A 14,722-nucleotide genomic window follows, 5' to 3' on the forward strand; every position below is an offset into this window, starting at 1 on the left:
TGTTATATTATTAACTTTGATTATTGAGGAAAATTTAAAGGCTTTATTTTGATGATTTAAGAGGTTTTAAAGTAGTGTAGTATTGCTGTAAATTTATTTGCTTTGGCATTGATTTATTTCTAATTGTTTGGTTTAGGAGAGGATTTTGTAGAAGGCGACTTCTAGTTTTAAAGTGGCCAACCGGATTGTTTACACAAGGTACGTACAAGTTACGAAACCTTGCTTGTAGGTGCATGTTTAAGGACGGATCGAGATCTTAGAATCATGTATAGGATTGACTGGGTTAAATTGTCTGGTTATACATTGTGAATTTCAAATGATGTGCACTAGTTTATAATGCAAGAATTATTTGTGCTTTACATATGCAAGGTGCGCTTAAAGGCAAAGGTATGTGATTGGTGTAAAGATCAAATTATTACTCATTCATGATTATGCAAACAGGATGAGTAAAGGAGAAATTCAAGTCTTGTAAGACGAGGTTAAGGTTTTGGGGTGCCTTATGCACTCAAGGTGTTTATACACCGAGGTAGTAAAGGAATAATTAATAAATGTTGTTTGTCACTAATAAATCAAGAAGTTAAATTGAGAGTTTGCCATGTTTGATTGAATTGTGTTTGGGATGTTTTTTATTATAATGTGTATGAGTCATCACCAAGTCTAAACCTGTAAATCACGTAAAGTGCAAGATGGATGAGTAATAAAGCTCTGGAATGGTACACATCTGGAGTAATGACAAACAGGGGTTGGGGTACATGGGGTATTAGTCGTGTACTTTTATCGAGGTCGTCTGATCTACGAGTCTCCTATTTCAAATATTATTTTTCTAAAACTAGGAGTTAGGTGAGATCTCATACTAACTACGATCACAGAGTCGCGCCCGTGGTCGTTGGATGTTTATTGATGTTTTCGAAAGGAGGCATGGGGTTTTTCTGTTATTGTTGTTCCAAATGGGACATGGGTTGGACAACCTTGTCTATTGCTAAATCCAATGAATTAAATAAATGAGTCAGTCAATATCAATTAGTGAGGTCTTAATAAATTTAATAATCGAGTCATGAATTGAGTCTGTATATAATGATGCTTGTGCTTGATTATTAGTAGCATGTTAGGTATTTTCTTAATTTATTTCGCAGCTTGTATGTACTCAGCTTTGCTGACTGCGTGCTTTTGTATGTGTCTTTCTTTGGTCAGGGCCTTCGCCTTTCAATGACCCTGTGACGATCCAATTTTTACACTTGTAATATTGGGGAGCAGAATAACCACAGGTTCTTACACATGCAGCATTCATCAGGGTTGTGGGATCTTGAGTAGAGAGTTGGTTGTTTGCATTTTATTTCTTTTGCAAGTTTGAATTTATTTTAATTCGATTTTATTTGACAATATTTCTTTTGGGATTGAATTTATTTGAACACTGAATTTAATCACTTACTACTTTTATTGGGTTTTGAATAAGGGCCTTAATGGTTCCAACTTGTAATACTTATTTTGATTTAATTCCTTTGTTTTGAGGTTTATTTATAATTGTTTTGGTTTTTCGCTGCTAATTTATGAGATAGCCTTAACGTTTGAACACGTGGCGGTATCACGCCAGTAATTCTCTTGAAATTGTTCAAGTTATATACAGGTTTCTCATAGGTCTTTAAGAGAGAATTATTGGGGTGTTACAGGAAGGGTGTTGTTGTTGGGGGTGGTGGTGGGGTTGGTCTTAGATGCAACCTGATAATTAAGATGACAGATATTTATCTACTTTCCAGTTGACCCTATATCCAATAAGAAAGAATCTATGTAAACATTGACAACAATATTTCCTTATAACATGACCATCAAACTTAAGCATCCTAGTTAGTTAAGTGATCTGGACAGAACACATACAACAAACCATGATTTTTCACAAATCATCTTGGTCATTTATAGATTCATTGTTATCATCAAACAAAACTGACATTGTGTGCTCAACAATACTGCAAAACAGGTACAACAAGAATGCTAAAAATAACTTATATGACCCGACATATAGAGCTTAAAACTAACAAATTGAATAGAAAAACAAAGCTAAGCTTAGACACTAGTTCATGTCACATACTCAAAACCTCAATAAAACCAAAATAAGAAGAATTCTTAAACTGTTTCATCTCACAGAGATTTAAATGATCAAATTACATCATCTCACATATTCAAAAACTCAATCAAATCAAAATAATGAAACGCACTACTTCTTGTCATATACACAAAAACTCAATTACATCTAAATAAGAGTAACATACTAATTAATTTCATCATAAAACCTAAATCACCTTCTCAAATAATTAACAGTTGCAGGGGACTTTAATTAAACGCCACTAACCCCGTAACTCTTTGCCAATTTAAAAACCCACAAATTGGGGAAAATTATAAATTGAACTAATGAAGAAATTATACATAATTCCTACTTAATTCTCATAATAATACAACCCCCTACACCATTTATACAAACCCTAACAACTAAAAATTTTGGAGGACAATTGTAATTGGGGTGTTAGGATCAACAAAATTTATGTAATTCTTAAACCCTATTAATGATTTCGAATATCAATAACACCACACCCCACGTAAAACCCAGAACATCCGCATTTTAAAAACTCAAACTTTTAGGTTAACGATTATAATGAAATTAGCTTTGACAAAGAACTAAAATTGTTTCAACAAGCATTATAAATTTGGGGAAAACTAATGAATTTATAATAACTCGCTTACTTGGGTCAAATTGATCACGAATCTAGCGTAAAATCCTTGAATTCTCCACGCGACAAGCCTATAAAGAATTCTTCAACTAACCTACCACCGCAAACCACGATGGAGATGGAGGAAAAGGGGAATAAGGAATACAGGGAGCTAGAGTGAGAAGACAAAGGGTTCGAATTTCAAATTTCTCTTTCTTACTAGAAGAGAAACTAAGGGTTCAAATTTCAGAGGGGAGAGGGAATGAGAAGACAGAATGATAGGTAAAGGGAAGAAAGAGAAAAAAAATAATCAAATTGTAAGTGCATGTGACCAAATACAAAATAAGGAGTACAAATACAAGGTGTACAATTCTTCCCAAATACACTCAAGAAATACGAGATACCTATGCAAACGGGCTGACAAAAAACATAACGGAAAGTGAGGTGGATTTCCACTCAAGCATGCGAATTTACCAGCTTGCCCTTGAATATACATTTGCTAATGCATCTCTATACTCCCTTTAGACAAGCTCTTAAAACTCAATGGGATAACATAGTATTGCTACTTCATTTAATAAATTTGGTGCCACATGAGCAATGACATGTCAAGACCTATTCTTCTACACTAAATTATCAAAATTCAATGTAAAATTATGATTGAAATATAATTTGAACCACTAAGCGTAAGAATGACATTTATTACCATCAAACTATCAATGCCACTTAATACTTATTGTTCTTAATAGAATTATTCAAACCATGCGATGTAACTTTCAAATTTGACTGTAATGCTCCTTATTTCGCAACTTTGTATTAACTACTCAATATTATTATTGTTTTATCATTTATTATTCAATTAATAAGCATATCTAGATTCCTTTTTTAATTTGAATTTCAATTTAATATTGAAATTTTGTAACCGTTAATGGGATCAAATATTTCCACCATAGGTTTTTTAGTTTACTCCCTTTAATGTGTAATCAAAGTGACTAATTAAACAATTAATATTGAATTTTTTTTAAAAAAAAATAACCACAATATAATAAGATATAAGCAATGACCGGAGGCATCGTTCGGGCCAAAAACTAGTGAATTTATTACAACTTATAAAATTGTGTAAATGTGCGGTTAAAGTTTTTCAAATTTGACTCACGATTGTGTAATAGGGTAAACAAATAGGGACACGAGTTGTACCCTTTGCCATAGTTCATGATGTTTTGGCTATTAGTCAATGTTGGTGCTACGTAGTACTCTATATTAAGTTTTGATATTTGCGTGCAACTAATTTATACTTAAAACTTTGTAAACAACTATTATCTCCACACATTACCAAACAAAGCTTAGTGGAGTTAGTAGAGAATTCATCTTGTAACTTTGATGTCATGAGTTCGAGCCCCACCAACTACAGTTGTTTGGGAGTAGGGAGATTTTGTTATCTCCCCCCCCCTCTTACTCTCAAGCATTGACATGCGGAGATGGACTGACTTAGCCTATGAGAGGAGCTGATTCAATAGGGTCCTTCATCTTACCTTAAAAAAAAACAAATTACTCTCTCCACCCATGCATAATATAGTGCCTATTTTTTGTTGCGACTTTTAAGGTGTGCATTTGACTATTAATATCTTTAGTTATGCAACCCAAGTGATAGTAAATATGTTATATTTTGGTCCTTTGGAATGATTTTATGTGTCTAGTTTAAGTCCTTTCTTCTTCTTCTTCTTGCTTTCTTAGTAGCCTTGATGGGTAATTCTTGTTGAGAATAAGGGAGCAAGTGAGAGAGGTAAAAGTCGTTCCTCTTGATCGTGGCATCTCAGATAAAAACATGAATATAACTACTGCTCTTAAATTCTCACTAAATTTCTTGATCATGATTACTCCTAGGAAAACTAGAATAGATCTGTTGCTCTCAAACCCTCACTAAACTCTTTGTTTGGTTTGTCGTAAGCTGAATATCCCTTTCACTTGCTGCCTTATTTTAGCCAGAATTACCACACCAAGGGTTACTAAAGCCACAAAGGTAAGCTCCAAGTTGGGCTTAAACCATCCAAGCAAAATACTACTCCGTACACCTTCTAAAGATGAGTCATTCATATAAAGATTAAACTCTAACTGCTAGTATATGTTTTTTAAAGGCAATTACAAGAACAAATTAATTACAGTATTAGCAAAAGTCTAAATTTATGAAGTACTACTCGTGTTGGTGCAATGGTGATTGGGACTGTACCGTATTTGGTAGAAAGAATCGTCTGTTCAATCCCCCACAACAATAATTGAGAAGGGAGAGGAACCTAATCATCTGAAAATAAACCCTAAAATTAGATAATTTAAAGACAAAAGGGTGAACTGGGTAGGAAAAAAAAAGGAAAAACAAAAATTAATAATCCCACTTTTTCAAATTTGTAAACAACCCTATCTTTAACCCCCCATTTGCTCAAAATGATCATTTTACTTATTTCCGTTTTAACAAGTTAGTTTTTTATATCTTTATTTTTATTTCTTTAATATCTCTTTTTACCTCCAACCTCCCAACTTATTTCAATGGTAACCCACCAGACCTCACTCTGAAACTCCAATAATCCTCTCACCTAACCATCGTGCCCCCAAATCTAACACCCCCACCACCCATAAAACCCTAAACAAACACCGAAACCAACCACCTCACCCCTCACCCTTGATTTGAAACCCGGCCCCACCCAAAGAACCCCCACCTCAGATTTAAAACCCAACCCCAACCAAACGAACCCATACCCCGAATTTGAAACAATTATAGAGTAAATTATAGTGAAAATCAATCAATTACATAAGTTAATATAAGTACACGTTGGAGATTAATTATAATAAAGACTACCCATACTAGTAGGTTTTAATTTCTTAGCTAAAGCATAAAGTATGTTAGATTATTTAAAGAAAAAAAATTGAGAATTATTGGGAAGGAATTGAAGGTGTAGTATTGGTAAATTGAAAAGGTGGGTGATATGATGTGAGCTGCAATTGTTGTTTGACGGGGAAGGAGGTGGGCCTGATGGTTGTTGTTCGTCGACAAGAAAGGGGAAGGGCGGCTAGGCTCGACAGAGGGAGGGGGGAGCTCTGATAGGGAGGAAATTGGGGAAGAGGAAAGAAGAAAATAGGTGACACGTGACAAGTTACTTTTAAAACAAAATACTAATTTTTCAAACCGGTAAAAAAATTATTTTGAGCATATACGGATTAAATTAAAGTGAGATTGTTTTTAGATTTCGATAAAATGCAATTATTTTGGGCAAAAGTAACAAAAATGAGATTATTAATTTCGATTTTTTTTTTTTTTTTTTGTTGATGTTGAGTCTTCGTGAGTTTGTGACCTAAGCCATTTTTCTTATTTGGTCTATATCTTCGACTTCTGACGTCCTTCATCCTGAAGTACTTGAACCAAACCGTAGCTCAGAGTTGAGTAGATTCCCCTCGCAACACTACCAAACATCATCCCGTGCTCCTCTTGTTCCTTTATATTTCAACACACCGTGCATAAATTCGTTCGATCCCGCACTCAGCTCACTCAATTCAAGAGAGAAAAAAATGGCGAAACCTCGAAAACCCCCCAAAAATGAAGCTTCCAAATCCGATTCTTCCTCCGCTGAAGCCCTCGTTCTTCATCAGAAGCTTTGTCTTTCGATTGACGTCAACAATAATCGAATTCATGGGTTTGTCTTTCTTTCTTTTCATTATCCCTAGTTTTTTCGCAATCCTTTGATTGTTATGTTGAAAATTGTTTCAATCCCTAATTTCTGGAAATTTTATGCTGAGTTGCTTGATTCTTGATTCAATTGTGTGAACTGTGAAGTGGAAAATTTTGTTTTAACATCTTTTGATGTATTGAATTATCGGATTTCAGATGTATTTTATTTTTACTGTTTTTCTGCAGAAATGTTGTTTGTTTGTTTTTTTTTTTTATTTTTTTATATAAATTCTTGCTGAATTACTTAATTAAGTGGTTAACGATTTGTGCTATGTAGTGCATAGTTTTGATTTGGAAAACGTACCGATTATTGTGCTAGGGTAATGACATGGGAGAGTTTGGGGAAATGGGAGGATTGCCCTCTTTTAAGTTCCATTTGTTTCGACGAAAAATGGTTTATCATGGAAAACAAATTTCAAGGGAAAACACAGGCGTAAAAAATAGTTTTCCTTGTTTGTTTCCGGGAAAGGGATGTGGCGTTCCTTCCTTCTAACATGAAAAATGTTTTCCTTTCATTGGAAAACTATTATCCACATTTGGGAAAAATATGCCACCCTTTACCAACCAAACAATATTGATTGGGAAAATCATTTTTCTAGAAAATATTTTGCATCATAACAATCGAAGCCTTGGATTAGGAACGCATTAGCATACATGTTACTGGAGTGGAGTGGGAGGATGTTGTGTTAAGGAGGTGGTATTATTATTAGGCTCTATTCTTCTTACTTTATTACCACTTATTTTAGGAAAAGATCTCACAAGTGAAGTTCAACGCTAATAACCCCCATAACTACAAAGTACAATATAGGATGTAAAGAACACAACAATAATAGATTGGATATGCTTGCTTAGGTTTTGGAATCTTTTGTACTTCCTTCGTTTCCTTAATGTTTTAACAAAGGGAGGAGTGCGCAAAATTTTAGGAAAATTGGAAAAAGAAAGATAGAGAACGGCAAAATCACAAACTTGTCCATAGGATTGCTAACATTAATTAAAGCAACAAGCATTAGCAGGGGTATATTGAATATTTGTAATATGAAAGGAGATTTTGTTTTTCCTGAAATGGGTTTGTTGTAATATTTTTGAAACTTTTTAATGAAGTAAACTTGGAATATTAAAGGAGCACAGGAAGTATGTGTTTGAAGTTCTTTATAGTGGTTTTATGGCCTTCTAGCAAAGAGCTTTTAGGGGAGGGGGGGGGGGTAGGGGGTTATGGCCTATAATATTATGAATTTTGACTAGATGGACAATATTTATGTTATGTATTATTATGAGAAAATACTCCCTTTTGCCTCAAATTACTTTCCCCATTTCACTATATTGGATGTTTCAAATCAGTTGATCCATTTTTATTTTTTTGGGGAAGTTTTTTTCTCTCTACTTTTATTTGAACTCCAGGCCCTATATAGGCCCATCCAATTTTCCTCTCTACTTTTTTCAACTATGTAAAACATGTGCCATCTTCTCATTGTTATTGGCCTTTCATTTATTGATCCCTCTAGGCCACCTTATTTTTCAAAATCTCCATGTTTGCTGCTCCTTATTTATTGACGATGAGGTCGTTGACTAGCACTTTGGTTGCCTTACAGTTATGAGGTGGTCTGTATTTCTGTTTTTTTAAAGCTAATGCTCATTTTTTTTAGTTCAGTAAGAGAAGAAATATGTAGGAGATGAGATAATGAGTATCTTAAATAGCATTTTCCTTTTATCTTATCTACTTCTTAAGGGGTATTTGGGTTAGCTAATGCTCAGTTTTTTTAAGGGCTGTTAACAGATTAAATGTGTACGAGATTTGTGACAATTAGTATCTTAAATAGCAGTTTCCTTTTATCCTATGTGCTTCTTAAGGAGTATTTGGGTTCACACACACACACACGCGCGTGCACACACACACACACGCGTGCGCACACACACACACACACACATCCCCGGTTAAGAGATTTCCTTTTATCCTACTTCTTAAGGATTATTTGGGTTGATACCCCCTGCCCCCCGATCTTCCATATTAGTTAATTATGGAGTATGTAATAAGTCATATTTGAACATAATGGTGATACAACTATACTGATTGTACTAGTAACTTACACGTTGTAACCCTGTAAGATGTTCCATATGTGCAATGTCTTTTTTTGAATGGGGAGAGTTCTGTTTTGTCTGCTCAAGAGAGTTTATATTTATTTCGCGACATTTGTATTTGCTTCTTCTAATTATAGTTACACCGAGTTGGAGATCGCTGTCCCTGATAGTGGAATTATTGGCTTGCATGCTGAGAATTTGGAGATCGAGAGAGTTTCTGTGGATGGTGAGCCAGCAGAGTTTGACGTTTTCCCTCACTATCAACCTGTAGAAATTGAGAATAGGTGGTGTTCTGTGTCATCTGTCAGTTCTGCCGCGGATGCTGCTGGTGTGACTTACATATCAGCCTTGGAAAGGGAATTAGTTCCGAACCTGCTGATCCTTTGCCGAAAGTCAATTGACACAAGGAACCAACAGGAGGGACAACTGATCCTAGATGGCCTAGAAAATGGGGGCCAATCAAACGGCGAAGTGAAGCAGGTTATATTTTTATGTTGTGATTTAGATGAGTTTTGCTCTGTGAAATTGCCTGTATGTACTGGACGCTCAATGTCTTATGTAAGCTGGTTCACTGTTTCGTCATGCAATTTTGAACTGAGATTTACACCCCCTTCCCCCACATTCACACCAATAAATATATTCTTTTTTTTAAAAAAGAAAAGAAAAAGAGGAAAAGTTAAATAGAACCTGAGGTTGCAGCATAGTGAGGTAATGAAATTTGCTGTTATTGTGATTGTTATGATGATCTATTTTCCTATCTCTCATTTGTTTTGCTTATAATATTGTTATAAGAGGAACTGGGAACACTAAAATTGAGCAACCATATCTCGAATTAGGTGTAACTTTTTAAAAGCAGGGAAGTGCTACCTTCTCCCACAAAGAAATGTCAATAGACAACCAAAGACCCAGCATTCTCTTCCATTAAATTGATCAGAAAACAGTGTTAAGTGGTTGACTTCCTGAAAAAATCAATTGATTATCATACCTCTAAACCTTTCATTGAGCCAAAAAATAGTGTTAAATTGTCAACTTCTTGAAATGGTAACTTATACATATTCTCTTGAACAACAACAACAACAAAAACAAAACAACAAAGCCCTAGGTGATTCGGGGTTGGCTAACATGAATCGTCATAAGGAACCGTACGATATAAAGAAAGGGACATAACAAGATAATCAGTTGATAGAGTTTGAAAAAAGGCAAGTGAAGTGAGAAAAAAAGAGCATCCAAGAAAGATTGATGGAGTTTTAAAAAAGAACTGAGAACAAAATTCAAGAAAGTTTTAAAGAAGTGGTTAAAATGTTGGAGTATAAAAACATAATTTGAGAAAACTTTAGCAAAGAAAATCAATATAGTTCATAAACAGTAGTGGGATAATTTTTTTTTTTAAGTACATACTAAGATAATTTTTCTTTAAAAAATGTATAATCATGACTTGCGGTTGACGCGAATTTTCTCCCTCCACTCCGCTTTATCCAACACCATATTTTCCTCGATCCCCAAAGCGCACTCATGTCATAAACGTCTTCTCTTGAACGATTCTGTTTATCTGGTCAATAGTATTGAACTATTTCTCTGTATGGCATATTTCAACTTATTGGTTTATACTTCATAGTCTATAGGTTTGTTCTGGCACAAGCTGTCATATAATGAGGTGTGTATTTCTGATCTCTCATGTAGGTTAATGTTGGGTGCAGAATGTAAGGTTGATTAGAATTGACTACTGGGTGGAGAAGGCAGAAGCAGGAATGCACTTTAATGATAGTGTATTACATACTAATAGCCAGATAAGACGTGCACACTGCTGGTTTCCTTGTATGGACGACAGTTTACAATGCTGCTGGTAACTGTCTGAATCTGTTTACAGTTTACAATGCTCACGTTTTACAGGAGCAGATTATACTAATGCTATTTATTTATATTCTTACCCCAGCTATGATCTAGAGTTTACTGTTCCTCATAACTTTGTTGCTGTTAGCAATGGAAGGTTACTTTATCAGGTATGACATTGAGAACCTTTTGTTGAATTTTTATGTGTTTCGTATGTTTTCTGCAGTATGCTGCAAATTTTGATGCCTGTTACTGTTATGCTCTGTTTCTGTGGCATTTTGGGAGACCTTTTATCATGTTGTGTATGTTATCCTCTAAAAAAGGATTATTTGAGGACCCAATGATGGATAGAATATTTATGAGGATTGATGGGGTGGAAGGGGGTGCGTTTTACTCTTATGAAGTTTTGTCTGCATACCATTCCTTTTTAATTCTCTCTGTCTCTTTAGAGGCTTAGAGAGTTATATTTGTGGTCTCTATAGGTTGTAGGGTGCTCTTGGTTTCAGGATCTTCCATGTCCAAGCACATTTCCTTAAAAGGGTAATTGGCTTCGGCATTCCACTAGTAGGCTGAAGTGGTACTTGGTGTAATTAGCACACTTTTCTGTTTGGATTTTCTGTAGAGTACAACTTGTCCTCTTAATTTGGTATTGCCCTAAAATTTTTTATCAACATTCTTTTTTCTAAAAATATTCGCCTTTATTGATTCTTAATTGATACTTAATGTCATAGCTCCTTGTATATGAAATATCTGCTTCATATTCTCAGTGTAGATAAATTCCATTTGGAAAAAAATATTTTTTTTGATTTATAAAATGTTATCATCACATGATGTAAGTAAGAAGAGATGTAATGAACTAGATAATTTTTTGTAATTGTTTCTTTTATGCTTGCCGGGTTGCTGATTTATTTATTTCTCTAAAAACTGGCCTGCGGTGCTTTATCAATTCAAATTAGATGAGCAATGAAAATATGAAGCTTCTAAGGGTGTATACATTTTGAATTTCATCATGTGATCTGTTGAGTGAATTACATTTTGGCAAGATTGGTTACACAGCAGAATACCCAACAGAAGTATTCTGCTCGCCTGTTGTTGATTTACAACCATTTGATTTGTGGCAATCCAGACCGTTTTTGCTTATCTTATGCTGTTGATTTTTATGCTTGACCTCCTGATGCTGGTTTTCAAATTTGATAAATACTATTAAATTGGATGTAGGTTTTAAGCAAGGATGATCCTCCTCGTAAAACGTTTGTATATAAGTTGGATGTCCCAGTCTCTGCACAGTGGATATCTTTGGCAATAGCACCATTTCAGATTCTTCCAGACTATCATAATAGCCTTCTTTCACACATGTGTTTGCCGGGAAATGTATTAAAACTTCAAAACACTGTGGGATATTTTCAGAGTGCGTTCAGGTAAGTCAACAAATGCTTGTACAAAGTTGTTATTAAAATAAAAGTAAAAAATTGTAAACAGCTTGCTGTCCCTGCCCCAACCCTTATCTGCGGAAAAGACATTGCCTAATTTTAAGTCCAACTACTTTGTTGTTTTTCCCTCTCTTATTTCCCCAGGTCAATGAGCTTGTTTTGAAAAGACACCTTATGTTTTTTCATTTTATTCTCTGTAACGCTATTTCTTCTCCTTTGTTTTGGCAGACATTATGAGATTTACCTCAAATGTCCATTTCCATTTGGGTCATATAAGCAAGTGTTTATAGCTCCAGAGATGGTAATATCCTCTGTGACTTTGGGAGCTTCAATGAGTATCTTTAGCTCTCAAATCCTTTTTGATGAGAAGGTTATAGATCAGGTCAGCCGCTCACTCATATGGTTCATATGCAGAAATTTGTATGTTCTCGGTACTATTGACTTGTCTTATTTTGGTTGTTAGTAGACTTTGTACATCTATTTTGTGTCTGTTTTATAAGAATTTGAATAAAAATAAAAGAAGAGATAAATTTGACAGCACTAATTATACATAGTAAGGCCTATAGGGAAAATCACCATCCACTCACTAGTAAAAAAACCGAAGTATGTGCGAAAAACCCACCACCTTGGGAAAGGGTTTAACACTTCAACTTGCTCTCTAAATTACAAGTAGAAATTTTTACTAGTCTTGCTCCTTTTGTTTTATTTTGGAATCTTCAAACTATTTACACTTTGAGGCAATCTTCTAGATTATTGCCAGTATGTATAAAAAAGGAATTTATGTCAAAAACCACCTTTTAAATCCTTGTTTTTGTGAAAAACCATCTTGAAAAAAACATGTTGTAAAGACCACCGATTTTAACTCCGGTGGCTTGAGATAGATCAGTTTCAAAACAACAGGTTAAGGGTTCGAATCCTTATTTTTTTGTTGTAATTCACCACCTACTGCAGGAATATGAGCTTTGACTATAAATGATTCAATTGTTATTTGTTCTGGTGGCAATTTACAACAAAATTTTTTTGAGTTAGGTGTTTTTTTACAACATTTTTTTTAAAGGTGTTTTTTAAGCATAATCAAATATTTAAAAGATGGTTTCTTACAAAGTTTTCATTTCAAAATAAATATAGTCACGTAGGTTTTGTTTGATTTGTGTCAATTAGATTTTTAAAAATATCATAACTTTTACGATTTTATAAGTAGGAAAAATTGACAAAAATAATCTCAACTTTGCCTCATTTGCCCAAAATATTCCCAATGAATTTCCTTTCAATAGTCCCAATCAGAGATCCAACTTGTTATAAGAAGTTTTTTTACACGTGTCAGCATATGATTTGATAAAAAAAAAAAATTAAAATTCAAAATTTAAATATTAAAAAATTAAAACAAATTTAAGAATTTAGTTAAGAAAAATAATAAAAAAAATTAATTAATTAACTTAAACTTGCACCGCCACCCAGCGAGGTCACCTTTTAGCCAGGCCGTCGTCCAGACCGACGACACCAACTCTTTTCCCTTCTTCCCATCCCTACACCCCTACCGATCCCCTTCCTCGAATCCACTTCGCCAGTTCTCCATCAACTAAAGAACCCACCCGCAAACCTCACCTTGCCGACTACGAACCCTCAGCCTTACCCCAGCCCTTTTCGGTTTCGTGGTTATAGAAGGGGTTGCGAGTTGGAGTTAATTAGTTGCAAAAAGGGTTTGCGGTTGCAGTAAAGTGTCGCAGCGGTGAGCGGGGACACTAGCGGGAGGATTCAAGGCGACATTGGGGCTGGGTCGGCTGGGTTGGGTTGTTGGGTTGTGGCGAGCGCTGGTGGAGGTGGAGGGAGGGAAGGTGAATCATAAAATTGTTTTTAAAATAATTAATTTTTAATTATTTCAAAGTAGTTAGTTTTAAAATATATAGTTAATTGTTAATTTGTACTAATAATTTTTTAACCAATCATGTAATTACATGTGTAATTACTTTTCAACAAGTTACCAGTCACTTGGGACTATTGAAAGCAAATTCATATAAATTTCGGATTATTAAAAAATAATCCAAAGTTGGGCTTATTCTTGTCAATTTTTCCATTTAACTAAGAAAAATTTGCAAATTACAACCATTTAAAGTTTGTATTTTGTAAATTGCAGCCCCTTTTTTTTTTAAAAAAATTGCAAGTTGCAGCACAAAATTCTTATAAATAGTAATTGCAACCCAATTTAACTTTTTCATCGATTGTGTGTCGAAAAATATTTGGTTAAGGATTTAGGGGCCATTTTAGAACTAAGGGTCCGAATTGAGCTCGGAATTAGCAACAAAATAACGTAAGTGCTACGTTTTGCGTAACAAAAATGTATTGATTTGTATGCAACTATTTTTTGCTGTAAAAACGAGGCACTTATGTTAATTTTTTGTCAATTCCGAGCTCAATTTGTATCTTTAAGGACTAAAATGGCCGCTAAAATCTTAACCGAACATTTTTCGACTTGTTAACCGATAGAAAAATTGAATTAAGTTGCAATTTACAATTTATAACAACTTTTGGGTTGCAATTTGCATTTTTTTTTAAAAATGGCTGCAATTTGCAAAATATTAATTTTAAATGGCTATAACTTGCAAATTTTCCTTTAACTAATATGTAATTAGATATATAAATTGTCAAACATGTGCACCGACAAGTGACATATGAAAAAACTTGATAAAATTTTTGAAAATAATATTGTAACATGAAGGGAGTGGACAAGATTAAAAAGGAAGAGAGAGGGGTAATGTTTCATACTTGTCCATTTGATTGCAAACATTAAGTAAAACAAAAAATATTAGAAAGTATGAGTATATTTGTAATTGTAGTGTAAGAGAATAAATTTGTTTTCCTATAATAGGAATGTTGCAATATCTTTGAAATTTCTTATTTTCCTATAGAGTTACACGTTGCAATATCAAAGAAATGGAGGAAGTATATAAGATATTAAGGAATTAATAGGTGAA

At 34.2% G+C, this 14,722-nt stretch overlaps 1 protein-coding gene across 2 annotated transcripts in view; it reads left to right on the plus strand.

The window, feature by feature from the left end:
• The first annotated feature begins 5,669 nt into the window (after positions 1 to 5,669).
• Positions 5,670 to 14,722, plus strand: part of LOC110726106 (transcription initiation factor TFIID subunit 2-like) — a 30,718-nt gene continuing 21,665 nt past the window's right edge. The window contains exons 1-6 of one of the 2 annotated variants that reach the window (XM_021905567.1): positions 5,670 to 6,379; positions 8,628 to 8,970; positions 10,188 to 10,333; positions 10,424 to 10,490; positions 11,539 to 11,738; positions 11,979 to 12,132. In XM_021905567.1, the coding sequence (XP_021761259.1) occupies positions 6,255 to 6,379; positions 8,628 to 8,970; positions 10,188 to 10,333; positions 10,424 to 10,490; positions 11,539 to 11,738; positions 11,979 to 12,132 (1,035 nt within the window). In that variant the 5' untranslated portion in view covers positions 5,670 to 6,254. The remainder of the gene's footprint in view (positions 6,380 to 8,627; positions 8,971 to 10,187; positions 10,334 to 10,423; positions 10,491 to 11,538; positions 11,739 to 11,978; positions 12,133 to 14,722) is intronic. The other variant, XM_021905566.1, reaches the window with a different exon arrangement.

Source organism: Chenopodium quinoa, unplaced genomic scaffold (genome assembly GCF_001683475.1).
Source record: "Chenopodium quinoa cultivar QQ74 unplaced genomic scaffold, ASM168347v1, whole genome shotgun sequence".
Taxonomy (NCBI): domain Eukaryota; kingdom Viridiplantae; phylum Streptophyta; class Magnoliopsida; order Caryophyllales; family Amaranthaceae; genus Chenopodium; species Chenopodium quinoa.